The sequence below is a fragment of the Apteryx rowi genome, unplaced genomic scaffold, assembly GCF_003343035.1.
Source record: "Apteryx rowi isolate R43461 unplaced genomic scaffold, aptRow1 scaffold_946, whole genome shotgun sequence".
Taxonomy (NCBI): Eukaryota; Metazoa; Chordata; class Aves; order Apterygiformes; family Apterygidae; genus Apteryx; species Apteryx rowi.
In genome coordinates this window covers 185,861-212,103 of record NW_020451256.1, presented here as the reverse complement: position 1 = coordinate 212,103, position 26,243 = coordinate 185,861, and the positions used below count along the sequence as shown (strand labels likewise).

Sequence of the window (26,243 nt, the reverse complement as noted above, 5' to 3'; positions counted from 1 at the left end):
GTGGTCGGTGTTTTGGGACACTCCTATCCATCTCTATGGTCTTTTTAACACCTTTTTGTCTTACCCAAATTGTAGCTGCTGCATTTATCTGTTCTTGATATTCATAGGAAACAACTCACTTTTAGGATCTGAATTCTCCCAACGATCCTTGAGTTGTTCCTGTTTGAGGCTTTTGATAAGGGTCTATGTGTAATAATAACTTCCAACTCACTATTTCCAGATTTGAGTTAGTAAATCAGGAAAAGTTTTCCTTTTGTCACAATTAAAACAAGATCATGTGGTCAGACTCTCAAACATTATAGCTGTGTGCTGTCCATACTGAGTTGAAAGAGCTTAAATTTCCTTGGTTTTGTCTCTAGGACCATTACTATTAGCTTCTGTTTTGAAATTATTCTTTCTGAAATATGGATTAGATGGGATCTTTTAAATATAGTACCGATGTGCCTTTTCAGAAATGCTCCCATATGCCTTCATATTACCCTTTTGTTCTGAACTCCTTTGCTATTTCTGTTCAGCCCAAGCACTAAGGGGGTGATTTTCTCTGCTTACGGGGTACTTAATGTATGAGAGTAGCACTATTGGGAACAGGGAGGTAGGGGTGGGAGCAGACCAGACACACTGGAGACCTTTGCGTATTGCAAGAGATGGATATCTGATTGTTTCTTTTGTGTTTTTTTGTTGTTGTTGTTGTTTTTTGAGAGAGCGAGAGAGAGTGAAAGAGTGAGCGAGCGAGAAAGAGAGTGTGAAAGAGAGAAAAAGAGAGAGAGAGAGAGAGAGAGATCACTACTTAATTTAGTAGATTTAATCTCTTTTGGGATGTTTTCCAGATACTGAAACTAAATTCTTCCTTACTCAGCTCTTATTCAGTTGTAACCTTTTTCTTCTGCTGCTTCAGCCCTTCCTTCCCAGCATCTCTGTTGTGAGTAGGGCCAAATTCTGTGCTTAGTCAGATCATTGTAAACATTGAGTGAAACAGCTGACATTTAACTGTAAATGAAAAAACAATTCCATTAATGTAGCTGGTGAGAGGATGTAGCCCAAGGAGGGAACTTTGTTGCCTCTTAACTTTCATGTGCCCATTGACTCAGCAGACTTGTATGAAAGGGGAAAATGTAAAATACTTTCAAACGGTCAAAATCAAATAAACATGTGAAAAATTATATTTATTTTTTTAAAAACACAGATCCTTTACTGAATAAATGTTTATCATACCAGTTACTGGCTTCATTTGACAGAAATTATTATTTATTTTGCAAGAAGGAAAGCAATATATAGCCCAGATTAAATTTGAGCAAAATCTCGTGATTACAGAAGTTTTGAGTTCAATAAGGCAAAGATTTTTTCTGAGTAATATGAATACTAATTTTGCATTTTAAGTTCAGCTTCCATGGACAAAACGGTGAAATTGTCTCTCTGATCCGTTTTCAGTTAATAGAGGTTTTGATATGTATCTGGTTTTATCTGCATGAAACTAAGTGGTGGTATAGGTTGATCTCTTATCCTGAGAGACAGAAAGACGCTGTAACAAAACCCAGAAGATAGTTTTAGGGGGAGCTTGATTTTTATTTTTTATTTTTTTTAAGGCTAATTCTCCTTTTCCAGGGAGAGCAGATGATGTCATCCTGTCTCCTCCCACTGTGTAAACTCAGCTTGGGTCAAAGTGTTGCTGCCTCTGTCACAGAGAGAGCAGTTCACTTTTAACCGCAGCTCCGGTACCTTGTGTGATTAACCTCTGTCAGCATCATTCCCAGTGCGAGGTTGGGTTTGTAACCATGATATCAAGATGGGTCTTTCTCCTTTTCTGTGGACATATTGCACTAACCCTGGGAAATGCTCAGAAATTGCCAAGAGGCAAGTAGCTATGACAACTTTCTGGGTTTTTGTTTGTTTGTTTTTCTTGTGGGGATTTTTTTTTAATGCCTGTGTTTTGCCGTGGAAATTTGCTTTCAGCGTGTTAGGAAAGATTAAGGATAATTGAAAATAAAAGAAGACTAGTCTACAGGGCAAAGTCCAGGTACAAGAGAATAACTTTAAAGCTCTTGAATAAAACAAACACAAATCTTTCTATTGTATCTTGGGATTTTAGTGAGAAGTACCATGAAAGAAAGTAACTATATTTAATGATTTTTATCATGCTTTGGACAGCATTGTGTATTATGATTTAGGCAGTAACGTTTGTGGTGTGAGAGCTTAAGGAAAATGTGACTTAGATGTACCGTGTGTTGTTGGCAGAAGAGTTCAGTTTTGTCTTGAAAAAAGGTCTGTGCTTTCCACTTACATCCATCCTTAGTGTTAGAATAGGAATTCACTTTTGCAAGTCAGCTTGCATGTGTTTCAAGGGAGAAAAATGTTTGTTTTTTTTTTTAAGAGCAATTGCATTTAAACCTTTGCATTCCACAAGAAGAAGGAAGAAACAAACCTTAAATCCTGTGTGAATATTTGCTAACTATTCTCTTTTACTGGAGTCTGGAAGTACAGCACATTTGCAAAGTTGGCAGGGATATTTTCTCTCCATTACTAACGTGACCCATGTAATATTGTCATTTTACTAGTATTTTATTACTGCAGGAAGAACAGCTGTATTATTAAAATGAAAATAATGTTTCTAAATCTAGATCGTAAAGCACTTTGTAGTACATTGGCATTAAAACAGCACTTTCACAACTGTTTCTGCACTGCATGTATTGCTCTCACTATGTAGAAGTACTTGCCTAAGTCCACTCTGCTTTGTAATGCATTTTACATCTGCAGCCTGTTGCAACCAGTAACATTTAGAAAGGAAGCTGTAATTTAGTTGCTTGTGGCAGCGTTTAGAACAAATCAGCAGGTTGAGGGCTTCCTAGACAATTCTATTTCATAGGTGGGGGGTGTAAAAAAATTTTAGGGAGAAGACGTAATTTTAATACCTTCTCCCCCTTCCCCCCCCCAAAAAAAAGGTTGTTTTTCTTGTGATGTTCCTTGTGAAAGGGGTTTTTTCTTTCTTTCTTTCTTTTTTTAAACTCATCCTCTGGAATTGAAAAGGGATTATTGCCAATGTGCAGTTTTCTGGATACTGCTAACAGTGGAGCAATGTGTAGTCTATGAGCAACAGATATATAGTTATTGTTCAGGTCAGATAGACTATAAGATCTTAGTTTTATCAAAAAGTCATCTGTAAGTAAGCTATGCTAGCAATTTTCATAGCAGATGATTGAGCAGAGATGAACCCTATACAAATCCCCTATTTTGGGGGGAAGGAACTTTATCAGTACTTGTCTTTTTAAATGGTTTCACTTGACTCTCTGTTCGCTAACATGATGACTATAATTTTGTTTTTACTGTGAAGTCCTGACAAAGCTGCTGATCCATTGCAGTCAGTGGGAGATCAACTTTGGGATGCATTTCTTCATGTCCTAAAATAACATTGCAGAAGTACACTAGTTCTGTTTGCCAAATGCATAAGCTGCAGGTGGAAACTTTGTGTCTTTTTGACAGAATAGCTTTTTAAAGATTGTTTCATTGCTGTGTTGAAACATCAGTCTAATTCTTTTCTTTGCAGCTGTCTCTCAGGTTATTATTTACATTGGACTGCATTGAAAAACAAGTGTATGAGTACCTAGCTATTCATCTGGAAATGTTCAGAGTTGTCTTTTTTATAACACTATCTTTTTTTTCCACAGGGAGTACAGATTTTTTGCATAAGTTAAGAATATATTTTGATTTTTAAGTATTTTTTAAATGGGGATGTGTAGTGATACTATTAAGAGGGCTACTCTGCCCTGTTAAGCCAGCTGAAATTCCAACTAATTCCTGTGCTCTTCAAGTCACAAACTCCTTAAGTGAGGATCCAGAGCCATCTCCACTCGATAGGGAGCAGTGGAATCAATTTCATAACCTGAGAGAGAAGAATCTAGCCAGCTTCACTTTCTGGGGGTACGATAACCTATATGAACAGTCTCTCAATGTACATCCTTTCATTCTTCCTACTGCTTTGGCATTCCAGTGCTCAAGTCTTCCCTCCAGGAGGTGGAACGCACTGATCCCTGGCCTCATGCAGTGGGATTTGCTTTCAGTGGTGCAAGGTGAAAAGAAAATCTTGCCTCCTGCAGCTGCAAAGGAACGGAGCCAATAAACCCTTTGGATGTCAATGACTTACAGAGCCACTGGAGAGCTCGTTGTGTACAAATATGCTGTTCAGGAGGCTGGAACACACATGGTTCCCTTTTCCAACATACTTCTGTGCTTTCACCTCCACAAGTGTAGGTTTGACTTGAATGACAAACAGCATATTAATGCTGTTCTAAATAGAGTTGTCTTCATTAACAAATTCTTTCTTTAATTAATTTGACTTCGAAAGTTAAGGCAGTGTTGCAGGAGTAATTTGGGAATGCTGTATACATGACATCCAGCTCGGGGAGTCAAAATCAGGGAAGCAGTTGATATTTCCAGTGGAAACTTATCTTATAGTAGTACTTAATCTGCTTCTATTTATCCTGTGTTACAATGGTCTTGCCTACATAGATAGTCCTCTATTTATCTCTGGTCCTAGTATAGCGCCCTAAGCACAGGTGAACATCCTTCCTCTTGCAATTCTTTGTCACATTCACTATAGCAAATAGTAAGTGATTAGGTATTTATAAGCTGTGTCATAATTCAGAATCTGCAGTAAGATTTTACAGGCAGAAGTAAAGGCAATGTAATTGGAAAGGGAAAGTTAGCGGGTATTATGTTTTGCTGTGAAGGCAGTGTTTTGGTTTTTTCTTTTTCTTTTCTTTTTTACAATTATGTTTGTATTCCATGAGTTTCTGTTTAAGGAATCAGTACTGAGAAAATTCTGTGATCTGATTGTGTGAGGGGTCACAGAACAGCAGAGCAGGTGATGGCGCTATCAGTGGTTGTCTTTTTATTAATTTTCTAAGCCATTGTCCTTTCAACTGTGTCCAGCTTCTAAAGTTTTGTTTCTGTTAGAAAGAAGAGAGACTATGGCTTCCCACTTGTTTTTGTCTGTTCCCTTGTACTACTATGCCAGTGCCATCTGGAATCCAAAATGTAGTGCTTCAGTTCAACACTGTTGTACCTGAAATAATGTGATGGGAATGCTTCACAGGAGGAAACAATTGCAATGCATAGATGTTGGAGTTGTTAATTAGAGAAAGCAGGGTGAGTTATATTATTCTATTTAACAGAAACGTTCCATCCTTGAAGGCAACGCGGTCTCTCTAGATCAGAATAAAGTACAAAAAAACCCACCTGTTTTCAGAGAATGAGTTAATAAGTAGAGCATCCTGAATCTGAGAGGGAGATGAAAAAGCAAACCCGCAGAATCAAAAATAAACAAGTTACAGGATGTAGTGCACAAGATAGTACAGTCTTATAAACTGTATTTCACTGGCATCTTTACAGTTGGACCTGATCCAAATAGTTTTGAAGGCAACAGTTGTAGAACAAGTTCTTAGTGTTTGTTAAAACAGCATTTTATGGTTTTGATTTTACCAGTTGACTTTGCAGTTACAGCACAGATATGCATAGATGCACTTTTTTCACCATAATCTCTGTTTCTGGTAGCTTTTGTATATCTTCATGCTCTATTTTTCTTTGTTAGAGCTGAAAAAAATTTCAGGTTGATCTCTTTTTTTAAGCTGATAGCTTTAAAAGTTTGTAAGTTAAACAAGAGCATGCCATGTTTCTGACCTCAGGTTATTATCTGTGGTTTTCCTACTATTTGAATTAGTCACTGGGTAGGCTGAAATTCAGGCCCATCCTTGCTTTGCTTTCCAGGATTCAGTCCCATCCTTGTTCTGCTTTCCAGGAAAGGCTCAGGGAACCTTAATTCACCTTCATTCTTGTTGCCGCCTTCTTAGAAAAGAAGAATACGGCCTTGACGTTACTTACTGGACGAGGTGAAAGAGACTGATTTACAGACTCATGTAGGGAAAACCAGATCCAAAACTTTCTTGTTTCTATGGTTGTCAAATGTGAGGATGAGAGGGAAAAATTATAGTTTTACTGCAGTGATAGATTATGTAGTAGTATTGCTTAAAAACAGAGATAACTCTATTTTTTTTTCTTTTGTAAGTATATAGGTATGTTAGAAAACATGGTAGATAACTGCTAGTTAAATTTGTATTTGTGGTAATTATAACTGGCATCCCTTTGAGAGTGAACACTGTAACACTTCCAAACTTACCGCTGACATTTGTAAAGGGAATGGACTAATTTTATTCATTGCTAAATTTGTTGGCCCTGCTAATGTTATGTAATACTTCTTCTTAAGCAGAGGTTAAACTCGGCATGTGTTTTCACTTACTGGTGTCAAGCAGTTAAAACAATGTTGAGTTATTACAATGTATCATAGTCACTGTAGTACAACAGCCAAATGTTAATTCTGAAACTTTTATGGGCCCCCTAAACAGCACCCCTCTTGTAGCTATAGGATAGTGGAGCAGAAATTGTAAGACAGGGAAGTCTCCTGAAAGTTGTTTGTTTGAGCAGATAATGAAGCCAGTATATCAAAATATCACAAAAAAACAGTGAAATAAATACCATGTTGTTTTATATTACTTTCTCCATCATTTACAAAACCTCTTTCTGGGGACTGTTTTTAAAAATACACAGATGCTTTAACCTTTAAAAAATATAAGCTAATAAAGGAGAGTCAGTTTGGACTGAACTATTCAGCTTAATTCTTTTTAATGTCAGGAAAGAGAAATGAAAAATGAACTTGTGTGAAATACTTCTCTTGTGTTTAATGGCACAGAAATGGCAATAAGATCCTGTGAGAAATCCTGAAGGGATCCTTTATCGGAGATAATTGAGTGGCTAATGTTTTCAGTCAGTAGATATGTTATGGCAAATTTGGCTCCTCTGTAATCTTCTTTGCAGTAAATGAAAACAACCCGTAAGAATTCTGGCATTGTAGCAATTCATTTGATCAAAACTATCTTATCATGCAGACAAGCATGTCCTAGGATCACCTAATAACATATCAAAACCTGGCATTGAGCATCAAGGTTTCCAGGTTCCAGATAATCTGGAATACCACAATTCCATTTTTACACTGGGACAAGCTGTGATGCTACCGTATAATACATGTGAGTAGATTCTGCCAGGATCAAATGCCATAACATATGAATGCCTCTAAAATGATCTGAGTGATGAGTAATATGTTTAACCCTCCATCTCTTCAGTTTAATTTTCACATTACCAAGTATCTCTTTCTGAATATTATTTTTCAGTTCTCTTCCATGTCATCTTTTGTATCCAGTCATTCCAGCAGGAAAAGCTAAATAAGTCACTTGAGGAGAGAGCCATATGCGAAATCCCACTGCTGCTAGTTGACCAAACCTACTGTATATGGATAGTACAGTCAGTCTGTATATCTGTTTACTGATGGTACTGTATATGTTCAGTGGGTCTGATGTTTCTTTGGATTATTTGGGTTTAGCAGGTGTGTACTACAGTGCATGTGCAAACATAAGGCCCTGTCTGCTCCAGGGGAAAAAATGGCTAGCAGTAACCTGCCATAGTCAGAACTGTTCATACAGCTCCTGGTGGATTTCTTTTCCTTGGGGAAATTCAAGTGCAGACTTGAAAGTGGCGGTGAGCAGGATAAATTTGTGGCTGTGGAATGTTCTCATCTACTGCCTTTTCCAGGAAATGGTTAGAGATATACTCACTGGCATGGATTGTGCAGCAGTGTCACGTGAAGCTCAGTGCGAAGAAAGGTGGGTATTAGAGTCCTGGAAAAGCAGTGGCCTAAAATAGGGTGCCATTAGCAAAACAATCCAGTCTGTAGTTTGTTCCCAAGAGAAACAGGACAGCCAGAAGCAGATCGGATACTGCCTGAGTTTTCTTGACAGGCCTCAGTTCAAATGCCCTTAGTTAGAAATTGGGCTTTCAGCCATACAAACCAACATGTATACAATGTAGATTTACTTTATGAAACATGGGTTCATTTTATTTTGCTGTGGGGGTAGTGTTCTTGAAAATGACTACTGGCAGTCTCATGAGTCAAATTTTTGTGTGAGCAAGAGCTGGGCCAACTTCTACAGCACTATAGTCCCTCAAAACATACCAATCACTTGCTGTTATGCTTTGGCTAAATCAATGCTAAGCCTTCCCACTAGAGCAAACTAGTGTGAGGTGTGACAAGGCGAACACAAAACAGGTCAAACAAATCAATTTTGGCATTTGTGTCAAAACATCAAATGAATTTCTACTGTTGATGCAGTTGTAATTGTAATATTATTTGCCAGAATTACATGCATTTGCACTGATTGCTTAAACAAAGCAATGTAATCAAAATTTGCAGATATCCAGGCTAGGCTGCGTAGGGATAGTTAGAGTAAGAACATCAACCCCAAGTCTTCGCCACTTCAGAGCTACTGAATAAAGTGCTGGTGAGGAGTTGAGGCACTAGCTGTCGCAAGTTCTAGCTCTACTGAGGGCTGGCAGGTAGAGGGTGCTTTTTCGTTACAAGAAAGCCAGTCTTCTCCCAGCCTGGAGGGAAGCATTTGCTGCACTTGTTCAGAAGTTGGTAGAGCAAATCTAACCTCTGGTTTATAAAATACTGTGGAGTTGTTGCTGAAATCTTTCACTCCTTAATGATTTAACGTTATTTAGATAGTTTTCTGGAAGAAAAATAAATGAGGCAAGAGAATCCAGGGTTTTTTTCATAGCCTACATGTATCCACGCTTTTTATGCAAATCCTGTCTAACTTGAACAAAGATGTCAAGGCAGCAGGGCTCCACATGAAAAATTCTACTTGAATAAAACCCAGCATAACAAAGCATCTAAACTTATGCATGTCTTCTCTCCCCACTCCACCCTACCCCCTGGTGGTATGGTAACACCGGAGAGTTACTGACCATACTTAAGGAAAGACTCTAATTCAGTACTGTCATTCAAACCAGAGACTCAATATTTTAGGCAAACCATATTCTCAAAGTGGGAGGAAATTACTTTTGTAGAGTTATTTCTGCCTTCCCGTGTAGTTCTAAATTTTTTCATTTCTTAAAATCCACTCAAGAAAAGCATGGTTCAGAAAAGCAGCAAGAAGTTGTAATATTCTTTCCTATCACTAGGAGTTGTGGCATCAGTTTAAGTGTCTGTAAATGGCAGCAGAGTGCCTGATATGAGTTTACATAATTAATACTTTAGGAACCTGGCCAAGTTTAGAGGACTAGCAGTGTATCTGGGAAAACGTTTTTGAACTTGCACAGGGAAAAATCTTTTCTCCTTTTGTCAGCTGCTTGCCTCTGCTTTATATTCATTATTCACATTAATTTTTATTTCTATGATGTGAAAGTCTGGAACCATTTTAGAGCACATAAAATTGTGGCTGCTTCAAAAATGCAAATATGTAAAACTGAAGTGTCCCAGAAGGTTGTTTTCTGACTTTGAAGTGAAAACATTTTCTGGCAGTTTTGATCCCCTCATTAGCACAGTTCAAGCCTACACATGAACGAGAAAAATACGCATAGAAAAAAATGCAAGACCTCAAACCTTATCACTGCTTCTTTTTTTTTTTTAATTTTGAATGTGTCTGTACAATATGCACACGCATATATGCAAATTAAAGGAATAGGTGCATTAGACTGAGAGGTAATAAGAAATTTAGCTTTGGGATGCAAATGATAGGGAGAAAACTGCATTGTCTGACCTGGAAGATTTGGCAGAGTTCCATTATCTCTGACTGACACAAACACTGAAGTGGTTGGATTAAATGGCAGGGTACAGTTTTTATTTATAACACTGTGTGCTCAACCAGAGCTCGTGTATGCTACACAGGGAAATGGCTAGGTTCAGGTTTGGGTATTATTAATTCTCTTGGTTTGGTGAAGGGCTGTTTTGGGTAAAAGGGAGGAGGGGGTTTCATGTTCAGCTGGAATCTATAGGTCTCCTTCCTTTCTCATAAAGCTTATTAACAGATATTTACTGTTGTGAACATGATTGCACAGTTGTTCTATACTGGTAGCTTATTACAGAATCACAGAATCACAGAATGGTTGAGGTTGGAAGGGAGCTCTGGAGATCACCTAGTCCAACCCCCCTGCTCAAGCAGGGTCACCTAGAGCACATTGCACAGGATTGCATCCAGGCGGGGTTTGAATATCTCCAGAGAAGGAGACTCCACCACCTCTCGGGGCAACCTGTTCCAGTGCTCTGTCACCCTCACAGTGAAGAAGTTTCTTCTCATGTTCAGATGGAACTGTCTGTGTTTCAGTTTGTGCCCGTTGCCTCTTGTCCTGTCGCTGGGCACCACTGAAAAGAGTCTGGCTCCATCCTCTTGACACCCTCCCATTATTATTTGCTCCCTTAATGATGAGAAACTTTTGTCAAAGTTACACTGTGACAAAATTATGAACAGAAATGCTGCACCTGTTCAGCCCCTCTTCCTGCTTTTGTTTTAATTATGAAGAAGGCAAAATTTGACAATTCTAATAAAAGTGTCTCCCTCATCATGTGGGTTATTCAGTGCTCCTTAGTAGGTAATGAATCTGTTGTGACTCACTTGATGTAGTAGTATTCTACATTATCTGTTTGTCAAGTCTTTGTGTAAACATCACCAACAAGATTTTATAGTATAGAAACTTTAATTATGCAGACCTTTTGGCCTAAAGAATTTGTTTTAACTTCTAGACAGGTTTTGTGATTCTTGCTCCAGTGAAAGATTCTCACTAACACTAAACTTGCACATGACAAAAAGTCATGAGAATAATCTCTCTCCCTCTCCTTCTTCCTCCCTCCCTTTCTCCCTCCCCCCCCCCCCCCCAGACATGTAAAACTATTGTGGGATCTAGTTCTCTGTTGTTAAATTTGTTGCACCAAAAATTACTTATTTCAATCTTCCAGGCTTCTCTCCACCTCTCCAGTTTTAGGAGTATGCTCAAATAGCAGCTGGTAAAAGCAGTGGTATGTTGTTAATGTACAATAACGAATTCTTAGAAAGCAAAGTTTCTAAATAACAGGTGTTTATTTTGCTCCCCTTTTCACTCAGAAATATTCACAGTACTGTTAGTAATGGAGAATACGTGTTGTAAATATAGTTATTTGGAGGGCCATTCATAGTAGAGCTGAGAGAAATTACAGATGCTCAGCCATACGAAGGGAATAGATACTCTTAATTGGGCCCTACTTCAGTGTAGAAACCTCAGGCATTGTGAATGTTGTTTTCCCATGATCTGAAAATTTTTTTTTGTTTGCATTCATTTGCTTTTGCAGTGTTAAATATTTGTCAGTTGTCAAATGAAAATCACACAGAAGAGAGTACCTCATATTTTAAAACTTGAATGCTCTGAAGTCATGAAGCAATATGTATATTATATACCCTTAAGCTGGAGAACATTCCTTGGGAATAAATTTAATCTACTTCACAGTGGGTTACAAGATTGGTGGTGGGCGAGACATAAATTTATACATACCCTAAATTCTCCACAAACAACTGGATACATGCCTGAGTGAACTACAACTAAAAATGCTAAGTCAATCATACACAGTGCAGGAATTCCATCTCTTATGTGAGAGTTCAAGGAAAATAACATTTTGTAAGAGTGGATTTAAGATAAAAAAAAAAGAATTTAAGAACTACAACAAACTAGAGTGTTTGCAAATATTCAGAACCTAACTGACTTGTAAGAACTGTCCTCTTTGGGAGTGCTGTTATAATTAATAAGAAGACTCTAAAGATAAAATTTGCTGTTAAGCACTATTATCACGGAAGTTGAACTAAAGAACAGAAAAATTACAGTTTTAAAAACTTCTGGTTACTTGGAGAATTACTTAAAGATTCAAATATTCCATGTTTGTATTTTGTGATGTGAACAAAGCCATGTGCTGTTAGTGCCTGAAGACTGGAAAAGGTAATTGGACTGGCCTATTTTCATTGCTAACATTTGATTTCCACCCCCACCCCCCAATACCAGTGATAATAAACTGATGCCAAATTCATGGCTTTGAGTTCTTGATTCAACACCTGCCCTGCAGATAGTTTCTGTTGAACAGAGCTAAAAGAATATAGTCTTCCTAGCTGGATGTGAAAACTGCAGTACTATGAGCAAATCCCCCAAAACAATAGCCTCAGCTCAAGAATGCAAAAAACTGCTTCTGCTTTTCTTTCTTCCAAAATCAGACTAGATTGTCTGGCTGATGGGTCTGTGCAGGTGTGAGCAGTCCTCTATCCTGCCCCCAAAACAGCTTATACCTTCCTGTTGTGTAGTTCATAGTGTTTTTTTTTTATTGACATTTTTCTTTCTCTCTATAAAGGTTTGAAGAGAGAATTAAAAAAAACAAGTAAATATAGACTAAAAAAATGGGTTAGAAATAGAGAATCTTCCTCACTGTTTCCTTGCCTCTCTGCAGATAAAAAGTAATGTGGTGAAAAAGGAGTGGGTGCTATAATGGAAACAGAAGTTGGAAATAGTGTGAAAGAATGTAAACTATATTTTCTGCTATTTCCTAGGTAGGAAAGGAAATGAGCGGAAGAACAAGTGAAACACTTTCATAGTAGCAAAGATAAGGGAAAAATGTAGCATATTTCTGATTTATCTTAGTATTTGTCCCTTAATCGTACACATGGATTTTATTTTACATTTATCATATACTTATTATAAGTATTATAAGATATACTTATCATATTATTATATATAATTATACTTGTTTACTAGTGTTTCCTCTAATCCACTGATTTATGACCATTTACATAACTTCATATTTTGGTTTTCCTAAAAATAGTTAACAATGCCTCTGCTTCACAAGCTGTCTGTAGTGCTGAAAAGGAGAATTTCTGTGAAATTTTGGAATTCACTATTACTTCCTGAAATCATCAAATGCTGCTGTTATTCATGATCTCTGTCTTCATTTTTTTAAATCAAAGACTTATTGGAAGACTGTTGCTTCTTTCTTAGACACTTACTTGAACTGTAGAAGCTTTCCTTTGTTCTCGGCAAATTCAGAATGCAAAGCAATAAAGAAGAAGATAAAAGGGGTCACTTATGATTTTATGAAACCTGTAAGTGGATTTGTAAGAAGCCAGGTCAGCAGTCTTGGGATTCATCTCATCTAATGATGCAAGATGAGATACGTTTTTCCAGCTGGGAAAACTATATGCAGTTGGAATCAACACTTATAGGACTCAACTGTATCCAACTAGTGTAATGGACATGTGTGAGAATGTGCAGTTTTGAGACTGAGAGCATAAGTGAAACCACTTTATTATGACTGCTCTGTTGGAAATACTGAGCAATTTTTTTGGTTGATGCCTAGATCACTCTAAACTGAAAGAGAATAAAGAGTAAAAGTTTTACTGATAGGCCTGAAATCAGACATGGAACAGACCAAATTACAATTCTCAATTACAGCATAATGGCATTTCATATTTGATTACTGTTTTTGGTTATTGATAAAATTTGACTATTTCTGAGTTTAGCATGTGATATACAGCAATACTTAAGAAATTTTATGTAGGCTTCAGATACTTAATTGCTTTATCAGCTGTCTGCCTCTGAAAAGTAGGGAATTCATTCCAAAGTTAAAACACAGAATATTGCAAACACCATTGCCAAGTATATTTCCAAAGCTATTAATCCTTGCACTATTTGAAAACCTGTATGTCTTGGGTATTGAGCCATGAGTTCAGATACTTTGAGTGATTGTGTGATGATTGCACTGTTGGAAGTGAGAAGCCACTTTGACTTAAGAGGACAGATGGTCCCATTGGGCTTTCATCTTTTGATACATATTATTTTAAAGGGACCTATTTCAGCTAACACAGCATAATGTGGCATTTATAAATACAGATTAAAACCCAGACTCTGCATTGGGTGTATTTCTACAAGTTTGCACACATTCATGAATTCTTAAATGTCTTGGGCTGTCAGGGATCTTGTCCATAGGGATGCAATCTCAGTGTGATAGGCAGATTACACTTTTCTGTTTCTAGGTATTTCTACTAGAAAAAAATTGACATTACCTTTTGGTTGAAATGGTTGTTCTTGTTAGCCCTCTTATTCATTCTTTTGAGAACCTGTGACCAAAATCACAGACTGAACTGTCTTTCTCAAGGGGTATGTTCACCTATATGTATTTTAAAAGCATTTTAGGGGGGAAAACATTCAAACTCAGTACTTTATCAGGACGCAACAATGTCTGCCTCACCTATTGCACTGTCATTCTGTAAAGATGATTCAGGAATGTAGCTTGATGGCTGCCTATTTCTGAATGGGTGTCTCAATCTAGTTCTCCTTTGCTTTAAAAGCAGATCATTCTGTACAATGCACCCTCTTTATTTGCCCAAACCAAATTGTTTCCCAAGTGTATACCAATCTTAAAACATTCTCCCCCACTGAAATGAATTTAGGAACTACCCTGGAAATTGCTCTAGAACCAGAAAGACTACCAATATGCACTTTGGCTGTTAACCACTGACCACTATTCTTTGAGTCCAGAAGCCCAATCTACCCATCCAGTCCACATCTCCCCAGTTCGGCTGCCAGGACACTTCTGGAGATTATGTCAGAAGCCTTGCTAAGTCAAGGTAGATGATGTTCACTACTTTTCCCTTGTACTCAGAGCCTGTAATAGCATCACACTGGTCAGACACAATTTGGCCTTGATAAATTTGTACTGGCTGTTCTTAATCTCCTTCTTGTCCTTCATGTGCCTAGAAGTAATGATTCTGTTGTCTTTCTGGGGATTGAGATTTGGTGGTGATGATGAGATTTAGAGATTAGGCTACATCTTAAGAGTTGGCAATACATACTGGTATCAAGTTTACTCTGCTAGTGTAGTCTGCAAATGCTGCAAGCTGTCCAAACACTGCTATGTTAAGCAGTTTTGCCTTTAAAAAGTAACCATCTGAAAAAAGAAAAAAGAAAAAAGATGTATTCTGGTGTAATACAGAATGATCGCATGTAAGGAACAGAATTTAAAATGACTGCTACAGTATGAGGATCTCTCTGTATTCTGGGTACACGTCAATCAATGTAGCAGATTATCGGTGTGTTCAGTAACGAATGATAACAGCATAGGTTGTAAAGTATAATATCTTCACTCTTTTCTCAAAGGTAACTTCAGTTATAGTTCCAAATACTGTTTTTCATCATGCCTTTGGTTTCTGATTCTTCAAAAATGTATTGATCTTTGTAGATGAAAAGTGGATTAGGGAGTGGTAATGCTAAGCACTGCCTGCCAGGAAATGAATAGGTTCTTAAAAAATCTATTGCACTAAGGTCCACAGCGTTTTATGATGATTACTTCAGTATGTTTCTAATTTGTGAGCAGAACCAGACTGACAGCATCTGAATTCCTCACCTGCTTAAGTTCTTAATATCTTGTTGAGCTTTCCCTACTGAGGAGCTATTGCTAGAGAAATTCCACATCTTATATCCAGCCACGTTCAAAGACCACATTTGCCTTTTGGTGTTTGCTTTAGCTGGTGCTCTTGAAGGCTTAAAAAGGAGTTAGACCTAGAAAACTTGAGAGGCTTTTCTTGCTCCCCACACTCTTCTGCATTCCTTTATTGAATAACTGTATGCATAATCTGTCGGGTTCTTTGGCCAAGATGCAGTTTTCTTCATAGCCCAGCCTGGGTGGAGTTGCCTTGGGCCCAGTTCCTTGGACCGGAGAGGAGCCAGGATTGGAGAGACCAGCTCTTCTGGGCAAGAAGCAGGCACTGTCTCATCAACTCTGTCTAGGTGGGGTTGCATCAGCCCAGAAAAAGACATGCCAGCACAGTCTGGAAAAAACAACAACAAACAATTACCTCTGAAAGTAAAGCCAGGAGTACAGTGCCCTGGGATAGTAATTTCTCTCAGAACTAAATCAAGCTCTGTCATACAGGAAAATAAGTGATCCATAAACTAAATCAAAATCAGGGTTTGAGGTTGTTTCATTAACGAGGAGTTTCTCATAGAGAAATGATGTGCTGTTAATTCAAAAATTAATGTCTGTCAAAAACGGTTCAACTTGAAGGAATTTCAGGAAGCCTTATCTAGTGAAAATGACTGATTTCTGTCCCTAACCTGCAAGAATGTTGAATCGTCCACTTAAATGAATTTGTGTCCAAACAGGCTTTCAGAAGTTTCATTCCTGTTCCCTTTTCCACCAGAGCTGCAGGTTTAGTTATTTAAAGTTGTCGTTGTCTTCTGATTTTCTTGCTTGTTTTCGATTTTGTTTGCCATGTGATGTTAACAAATGATGGGAAATGGGCTGCAGAGTGAAAACTAGAAATGCGGGCTGGACAGCTGGGGGTGGGATCCTGAGTCTGAATCCTGCTCTTTTTGGGTTTGTGCCTTAAAAATAAGGATAGGTACTGTACTTAGCTCAATAAAAATTAATTTTAAAGTGATATCTGAAAGGAACCTTGAAAAGGATGCAGTGAAAAGACTGGAAGTGGAACTTCAAAGAAGTGCCTGAGTGACCTGAAAACAGATGAGAAAAATGGCAGCATGTGAGCAATAATTTCCTTTTCGTAAAAACCTGTATCTAGGTATGTACAAGTTGGAATTACTGATAACGAAATCTTCACCTCGTTGTCATTACTGATCCCAAAGCAATAGCAAGCTGCAGTTAATAACTCAACTTTGAACTATAGCAATCACTGGAGAGGCATTGGCACAGAAAGCTTTGAAGAGTGGACAGTTATCTAATATAAATGCTTTAAAGGTTTTAACAAGATGGGCAGTGGAAGGACTGTATTCAAGAGGACCTATTTGCCAGATTCCCTTCTGGTTCTCTGAGAAATATCTGTTAGGATATATCCATTAAAAATGGAGAGCTTTAGATTAGTGTTAGTCAAACGACACATGCATTCCAGCTGAGGAGAAGTCCCAGTCATTTTGAAAGATTGCTGTGAGAAAGGGCACTGAAAATGAATGGGCTGACGCTGGGCACTCGCGATACATCTTTTCTTATGGAGGTCTAAGCTGAGTTACCACCTTCAGCTGAACACCACAGTTCTGGAATAGAATGTATTATTCTACACATCAGTATATCTGATATTGAGTATCTCTGATATTGAATGAAGTAGCTATGAAATCTATTGGCAAAATATCTGATCAGAAAGATAATTTTACTGATAGATGTTAAGGGTCTTCTGCAGATCTACAGATTTCGTTACTCCCCTGGGAGGTCATTATGATACCCCACAGTGGAATACAAAATGAAGAATTAAAAGGCTGTGAAATCCTGTAATCATATGTGCGTTTGCAGCATTTATGTAGTCCCATTCTGCACAAGCATTAATGATTATACACTCTTTAATTACAAGTTCATTTACGATAGAGTAAAAGATGGAATGCTGAGTAATTCTGGGCTAATGATTCAGGCAAATAGCTTATTTGAAGAAAGAAAAGAAAACCTTCCAAAAGTATAGATGGTAATGAATCTGTGCAATGATTTGTTAAGTGAGAAAAGAAACTAAAGCAAAGGCTGTAAAAAGTGTTACAGTTTATAACTGAAAATTTATCTTATAAGGTTGCAAAAATGTTTTTCAGAAGAGCTTTATTGGAAATATAGTGAACTACTGGATTTACTTAATCTAGGTGAAACTCAAAACAGGAAATGTGAGCATTATAAACTCCCTCAGGCATAAAAGTAGCAATGTTAATCTCAGTGTCATGACTAAATTTTAATGAGATAATATTTGGTCTCTTGTATGCCAGTGCAACTTCAATTTTTTGTGCTCTCAAGAACTTTTAAATTTGGAACCAGCAAAGACTCTTAACTTTCTGATTCTGATTCTATGGAGATGGTCATACAGTTAAGATTAGTATTGAGAGGAAAGGTTAACACTTCTTATCTTCATAATTGCTGTGAACACAGGGGCTCAATAAGTTGAATGATTAAACATTTGAGTGAAATGTTTTTTTCTAGAAGCACTGATCAGTGGCATATGATGTAGACTGAACCAAGTACAGAAAGTATCTTACCGGTTGTGCACTCTTCGGTTTAATTAATACTGTTTGTAGCCCTTAAGTGAATTCAGTCATGTTTCTCCATATACCTGTCTGGAGTAGATGACAGGATTGCTGTGCTGAAGTTGCGATATTTTTAATTAGGATAGAATGAAGAGTTTATCAGCAGTTTTTGGACACTGATAGGTAAACTGAATGAATATGTTATCAATTCAGTGTTTAATCATTGTATCACTTTGCTGATACCTTAAGAAAGGACAAGGCTGTCATGTTTAACAATACCATGGTAGAAGCATGCATTTACCATAGACGTCCACTTTGTGTGATAGCTGCCCTACTATTCAAAAGCCTGTTGAGTCTGCATGAACTCAGTGCCATATATGACCGGCATTTACCCAGCTTCTTAGAGTTCTGTTCAGGTTCATGTAATGAATCTTAATGAGCTAAAATAGGGAAATCGGAGGGGAGGAGAATGCTATTCCAAGCAAGTAGTTCCTGTAGTTAAATCAGTGCTTGACTTTCATGGCTTGTCCCCCACCAGCTCTAGTCCTCCAGCTACAGTCACTGCATTCATGGATATGGATTACTGTTTAAGTCTGGATTCAGAATAACTCTATCGGGGAATAGTAATCACAGTTGATTTTTATTTGATGTATTCAGTTTAGCTTTGTTTCTTTTAAGGAAACTTTTGTTTTGTGTCAATGTTATTGAACTTCTGTGTTCTTTTAAGGGATTACATGATTTTCATGCTTGAAGGTTTTAAACTCAGACATTCTTGATAAAAGACATTCTTGATTAGACTCATTCTAGTTAATTTTATTCTAATTGTTTAATAATGCATAGCAAAGCATTAAAGCCCTTTCCATTGCAGTAAACATCCAGCCGCATGTATCAGGCCTAATTTTTGTGTGCTGAATCTCGAAAGAAGAAATAAATCTGTCAGTCCACGCTGCTTGACAAGTCTGTTACTTTTATGTCATTCATAATTAACATCCAGACAGATGTAGGGAGTAATTTTGAATTACTGTATCATGTTTTTGAGGAACATCTTATAAGGAAAAATGTCAAAAAGTGTGTTGCCATTTTTCTACTGGAGGGGTCACACCCATATTTCATATATTTATACTTCTTTCCGGCTGAGTTTCCATGATATATTACAACATTTCCAAAATTGCCTCATGATACGAAAGAAATAAGGAGGGGAATTATAAATTATGCTATTTTATTTGCTGTGTGCAGTCTGTTAAGAACAACAACACTGATATTCCTAAAAAAAAGAGTGGCCATCTTTAAAATAAAGATTTATTTTAAAGGCATAGAAGAGAGGGATTCCATTTAAAAGTCTCTTAAAGATGTCTTTATTTGTGAGTTGGGTGAGTAATGAAGTTGGTATTTCAGCAAATTATTCTCATATCACAAGACGACTGGTAGTGGAATGCCCACCAGACAACTCGAGGTTGCTAAATGCAGTTTCTGAAATCAACTAAATGGATCAAGAGTTTGTACTGTGGTTATACAGGTCAAAAAGAAGATTTCTTCGAAATCACCAGGAGAAGCTAGAAAATACAGTCTGAAGTGTTACATTAGAATAAGCTTTTTTTTTTTTTCCAGTATTTTTACTTTTGTTTCTAGAACTCTCTGTATATATGGATCAATATAGATATTATACAAATACACAAATGTGCATAATTAAATGTCAGCTTGCCTTCTGTGTAGAGAGGTCTTATCTGCTGTGCTCTGTATACGCTTGATAAAAAGTGAATCAGAAGAATTAATTGTCAAAGTTATTCTAGCTTACCTTGACTTTGTCTTTCTTCCATACATTACCTTGAATTGTTTTGTAGAAAAGTAACATGCATGCCAGTCTTCAATAGCCAAGGAACGTATATGCTCCTCTACAGAATAAAAAGGCAGTTCTGAGTTGTTTTACCAATTTAACTATAAAATAAGATGCATAGTGTAAAGAAGATTGATAAAAGTTAGGTGGATACAGCTTGTTCTATTTTATTTCTTAGTTTTGATCAAGGTTCTTTTTCTTATTGGTTGACATAAGGTGGCTTCCTCTTTAATGTTTAGATCCTCTTCAGAGGCATCCAGCTCTCTGTTTACTAGACACCAGGGGTTAGATGGAGTTTAGGTTATCTAGATCCTTCTTTGGTGATCTATTTTTTAAATTACTTTGTGTCATAGGACAAGTCATGCTTACCAGGCTAGCACGTTTATTTCCCAGTATCAGTGGGAATCAAAAAGGGTTGCTAACTTAAAAACTTAATAAGACAGAATTGATTACTAGTTTCTAGTTATTGATATACAGTAACAAGCCTTAATAAAATAGCAAGCTTTATTTTCCTATTTATCAAGCACCATAGTCAAAATATGAAATACCTACCATTTATGCGTTTGATAGTTGTGTTGGCCATGAGTGTAAAAAGTAGCAGCACATCTCAATGCAAAAAGGACAGAATTTTGATTATTGTGGGGAATGAAAACTGTGAATAAGTAAATAATTGGATACAGAATACAACTAGTCTTGATAATAGCCTGGGAATCATAATTGCATTGGAGAAAATACCTTTAGTAGTTGTAGGCTAAGCACTTGAGAATTTTGTCTGAAAAAAGCTGGAAAAATGATGCATGTGGAAAAAGCTGCTGTTTTTCCCTCTACAGCCTTTCAAGGTGGAAAATCATTTCTGATGACTAGATAAAATATTCTTCTTAAAAGATTCTTCCTAAAAAATAATGAAGAAAATGCATTTGGTGACATCTCCAACTGGTAACTCGTGAGCAGAATAACAAAGGAAATCAAACAGCCTTTTGATAGATAAAATGAGCTTTGAAACATTCCAAAATCAAATATTTGTTTTGGCTCCCCAGTTGCTTCATAGAACCAACAGAATTGCTTTGGAACCAGCAGAACCAACGGCCTGGGGAGAGAGAAACTGAGGTTACGGAGAGGGTTAGGATTCGAACAGGACACTTAGTATTGAAACTCTCTCACTACTCATCCTTAAAAATGATCTAGTAACGCTCTGTGTAATAAATGTAGGCTCATCAGCAAGAATAAGATTGCTTCTATTTATGCTTTTTGGAAGCTGCCTGAGCTTAGAGTTCCTGTGAGCATAAGTTGAAAGCTAGTGAGCTAGGCTAATTTTGCGGATATACATGCATTTGTCTTTTGAAAAGTTAATGAGCTACATGTTGACAGATTATTTTTCTGAAGTAATGTTAGATTTATGTACAGAGTGTTGGCATAATAATATTTTGAAAAAATTGTTTCATTGGGGGCCTTCAGTTCAATGCCTTTAGCTTAAAAGCCCAGTCTTAACGACAATCTTGTTACCCTTGTTAAGGGTGTGGTCTATATGACACCTAATTTCTTCATTCAAAGTATTTATCAATGTGGATTTTGTAGTTGGGAGCATTGGTGTTTTATATAATATGGGATGAGAAAGACGATCTAAAACTGTCCACAGCTGCCTGATTAGAGTGTACAAAGAAGACATAGTCAGACTTTCCTCAGAGGTGCACAGCAATAGAACAAGAGGCAATGGACTCAAGTTGGAATGTGGGAAATGCCAGGTGGGTATGAGGATTTTTCTTCTACATGAGGGTGGTCAAATCTGGGAACAGGTTGCCCAGAGAGGTTGTGGAATCTCCATATTTGGAGGTGTTCAGGACTCAGCTGGACACAGCCCTGAGCACCCTCATCTGGTAAGACCTGCTTTGAGCACGCAGTTGGACTAGATGATCTATGCAGGTCCCTGCCAACCTAAATTATTCTATGATTCTATGATTGTGGCTCTCTTTGTAATGTTTCTTCTTCATTCTACTGCATAGAAACAGAACTATTTTTAAATGTTTCCCATTTTAAGCTATCGTTGGTTTTGAGCCAAATAACCAAGTTCTCCATGTTAAGGAGTCAAAGTGAATACAAAAAGATAAAATAGCAAAAATAAAATTATACAGTGTTACATTATCATTGAAATCTTAGCTGGTGGTACTTATGGCACCAGATTTGGAAAATGAAAGCCCTGCTGCGAACAATTTGAAGGTTACAAGTAAGGTGGTGCTCACAAATAGACAGTGCTAATGTATTTTCTTAAGGCATGCACCATTTGTCAAGCACTCTGGGAGGCAGTGCTAGGTCTGTCATTCATGCCCTCTAAATTCTTTGAAATGATGAAAAATAAACAGTTTCAATGTAAGGCAAAAGGAATTATGATGATGAAGCCAAATTTGCTGTAATACAGCACAGCTGTACTCACCCTCTAGTTTTATAGGGCAGCGTTCAAGGCTTTTCACTCTATGGATAAAAAAGAAAAACGGGATTGCAGATCACTGTGAGTGCTCACATGCAATTAAACCACATCAACAGAGTGATGGAACAAGTAAGAGTGTAACATCTTGCCGCAATAGCGCTTTTGCTGCACCTTCAGTAAAGCAGGTGAATAAATAGCTCAAAATATAAGTTGCTAAGATAAATTTATTTTAAAAACTGATTACTTTATTCCATTTGTACTTGATTCTTGAAGTTTGCTGCTATATCAGCACTTCACTAAGTTTACTTCTGAATGTTCTAATAACTAATTAATGAATTATCAGCCGGAAGTTCATGTATCCTCTTAAATTAGAGAGGGAAATAGAGTGCTCTTCAGCTGAAGATGCTTTATTTGACAGGGTCAAGATACATTTTTGGTTTTGGATAGAAAGAGAAATGAGCCAGTTAATTCAAATTCCAGTCACCTCATGACCCGCATTCTTTCATGGTCCTAGAAACAGATGAAAATCAAACCTGTTGGCAGTTCAACTAACTCCACATCTATTTTTACCAACAGTACAGTGATGTTGTAATGGGGCATGGGATGCAGAATTTTAAAAGCCTTAGTTCTGTGTTACTGAATCAAATTTGAGCTGTTTCTTTTTTGGGGGAAACAAGCCCTCAGATGCTTTATTTGCTTTTAATATCGGAAATTTCACTGTGCCCAACACTGAATTACAAAACAAATACTGTTTTATTGCAACTAGCCCAGTGACCCATTTCTATATTTATTTCCTTATTTCTCTCCAGTTATTAAATAGCAATGGAATTATATAAATCTATTCCTAATCATTACCTGTTACTGTTTTGCCTTTTTGGACTGCTTTGCAACTGTTATTTCTTAGTGGGATGTTAGACCAAAACAGCAGGGCTTTGACTGAACTTTTGCTGTGGAAACTGAGATTGAAAATTAGGCATCTCTGTTTGTTTTGTAGCTGAAGATGAGCCATCAGTTGAAACTAGCTGATGAGAACTAGAGGTGGTAGCTGTGCTTCTCAATTCTCCCCTTTTCTGTTACTCCATGATTAAAGAGATAAGAAGAAGAAAATACTTCACATAATCCCTGGTGACCCCAAAGCTTATACAACAAATATCCAGCTGAATATTTTGTATTTAATTTTCAATAGTTGCTTCCACATTTTGAAGATGAGAACTTTTAGGTCATTTACAGTTAAACTTTTCTAACATTCCAGTGTTTATTTGCTCTTGGCTCCTTTTGCCTATTCCTGACTGCTTATTTTTTCCAACTAGCAAAACTAAAGGTGGTCCCGGGTGGCTTCTTCAGACTATTCAGGACTATTTTCTTCTTTCTGAAGAATTACCAGTAATTGGTTCCCTTATGATGCAACTGATTCCTTTGGGCTGGCCTTCAAAAGGTTTTCACCTTGCAGGTGAAGAGGCCTCTCCCACGAATGAAGGGCTTGGTGCACTTCGTGATGTGCTTTTCGTTCAGATCTGCTGCACATTGTCTGTCATGCTGTTTTGGCCATTGCTTGTCTTTTGTTGTAGAAAATACTTGCAGATCAGTGTGGAATTTCTGTTGGCAAGCTGGGATGGAAAGATTATATTTCAGAGGTAGCTATGGATCCCAGAATCTTCCATTTAGTGATGGCCTTAAGGTAAAAGAATTACTCCACAAATGCTTAGGGCCAGGGTTTCAATAATGCACGCCAAAAGCTGACAAAAGTGAATGTGAGTTAGGAAAACTCAACATTGCCTTACTCTGTGCCTGAAAATGTTCTTTTTTTTTGTAAGATGTTTTCAAAATTTCTTTGCATTGGAATTAGAGGGAGTCTAGTTCATCATTCTACTATTTTTCATCAAGAAGACGGGGAAAAAAAAGGTATTTTAAAATCATAATATGACAAGGGTATTTTCTCCAAATCAAATATATTCTTACCACGGTATCACAACAGTCAGATTCCTGGGACCTACCCCATCCATTCGATCATGTTTAATGAATGTTTATCTGAGTGCTGGCCAGGATAGGGATGATTGATAATACTCAGAATGGCCATGCCTGCTTTCTCTATTAATTGTTTTAAATACTGTGAGATCAACACAGGTAACATTTATTTTGCTGAGAGCAGTCCCCCTTTACCAGGCTAATTGATATGAAGTCCCTTATATATCCATTCAGCTCCTGGCTGGCCTTCTCTTGCATAATCTAGCAGTGTTTGTGCCCTATACTGTGTTGAGCTCTCCCTGGCTAACTGCAGTGGCCCATCTGCCGTGTTGTGTGCTCCATGGCTTCCAAGCTTCCATGTGGGGTCTCCTCACGGGCACCTTAACAACAGCTGCACTTTTTTAGGTTTTTGTTGGAATTTTTTGTTTGTGACTTACGTGACCTCTTTGGGTCTGGGACATTTTAACAAATTCTTTTTTTTTTCTTTAACTCTTTAAGAACTATTTCTTCATAATGTACTTGGCTATAAAAAGAGGGTTGCCTCACAGCCTGTTTCGTTTGTGTTTTTATAGCATGATGCTAAGAAGTATACTGTGCGTGGGTGGGCACAAAAGTGAGGTGTTGGATGAGTGCAAAGGCTTCCAAAAGGATGTTGGAGGATTAAGCTGTTGTAAGGCACAAGATCAGAACTGCCTGTTGGAGGGTTACCTGGACCAGTCTGATGGCCAAGTAGCTCACTGGTCTTGTTTGGGGAGACATGTCATTGCAAACTAAAAGTCCGTACCAAGAGGGATCTACCACATGCTGACAGTTGTGCCTCGACACAGAGCACTTTCTGTGCCTGCTCGCTTTCCTCTGTCCCATCGCTCTTTGATTTTGTCTCCTCCTTTGCAGCCTGTCCTGTCCCTCTCTGGAACCCAGGAGCTCTCACTGAATAGCCGCAGTTCCTAGCAAACAGAGTTTCTGATTTCAGTCAGGAACCTTTGTTGCCAAGATAGTACTAATGGCAGAAGAGGGTATGTAATTCAGTGTATCGGTCTCTCCTGAGTGAAACAACATGAGAGCTGGGGGGGATTCTCTTGAGCTCACCTCACCTGCAAGAAAAAGACTGATGCCCAGCAACTCATTTAACATATGCTGAGTAATCATCAAATAGCAACAGTAATCACGATCTGTTGAAATGTATGTAATAAAAGAAATAAATGCAAACTAACAAAAGGGTTCATTGCTTTTCCTCTTTGTTTATTTTTATTTGTAAGGTAACTTGATATTAAAATGCATCAGTAGAGAGAAAGGAAAAAAAAAAAGAGAGAGAGAAAGAGAGAGAAAACCCCACTCTATAAAATGGTTGTTGTGTAGTCTACAAATTCCCGTAGATTTCCTGTGAAAGTTTCAATTTGCTGTTTAGTTCTGTTTTGCTCTATGACAGGAAAACTTGTCGGTATGGGCCGTGATTGCTCCACTTCTTTCCATTCATTTACAGAAGCTGGTTAGGCTCTTTGATGGTTGTTGTTTGACTGTAAAAATTCATCCCTCAATTTTGGTGATTCTGAAATGCAGAGTTTATTGAAAGGAATGCAGTTTAGTCCTAGGTAGTGTGTTATCTATGTTGTATCTATATATATAGATATATTAGAAATGGGAAATTATTGTGAATGTAAGGTGAAATTAGATCTTCACTAATTTTTTTTTTAAACATGTTTTGGGTCTGATTAACAATTTCAATACTGAAATCAAATTATTATCTCATATTTGATTCAAGTATTGCAAGTCTTGCTGGCTTCTTAGACGTGAATGTTTAATAGAGACCATCCTTTTGTTTATGTTCCCCTCTCTAAAGGCACTTAGTATAATACAGGCTTTAGCAGACTACAGAATTTTAACAAATTAATTCACTATCAATTAGAGGTAATAATTCTAGAGTTTGAAGGCATGGAACATTTTACTAAGTGTCTTTATGACGCAGATTAGAGGGTTTCAAAATCTGTTGTGTTTTCTTCCTGTTTTTCCTTATTCAGAGCCTTGTATGTGTTCAAAGTTGCACGCCCACAGCAGTTTCACATAATGAAAATAAAAGAAGCTGGGATGTCTCCCAGCTACTGAAGCAACCCCTCTCCTGCCTTCCCA

At 37.5% G+C, this 26,243-nt stretch overlaps 1 protein-coding gene across 1 annotated transcript in view; it reads left to right on the top strand.

The window, feature by feature from the left end:
• Nucleotides 1–1,772: 1,772 nt before the first annotated feature.
• Nucleotides 1,773–26,243, top strand: part of ABI3BP (ABI family member 3 binding protein) — a 177,355-nt gene continuing 152,884 nt past the window's right edge. Inside the window, exon 1 of the mRNA XM_026092199.1 lies at nucleotides 1,773–1,851. Coding sequence (XP_025947984.1) covers nucleotides 1,773–1,851 — 79 coding nt within the window. The remainder of the gene's footprint in view (nucleotides 1,852–26,243) is intronic.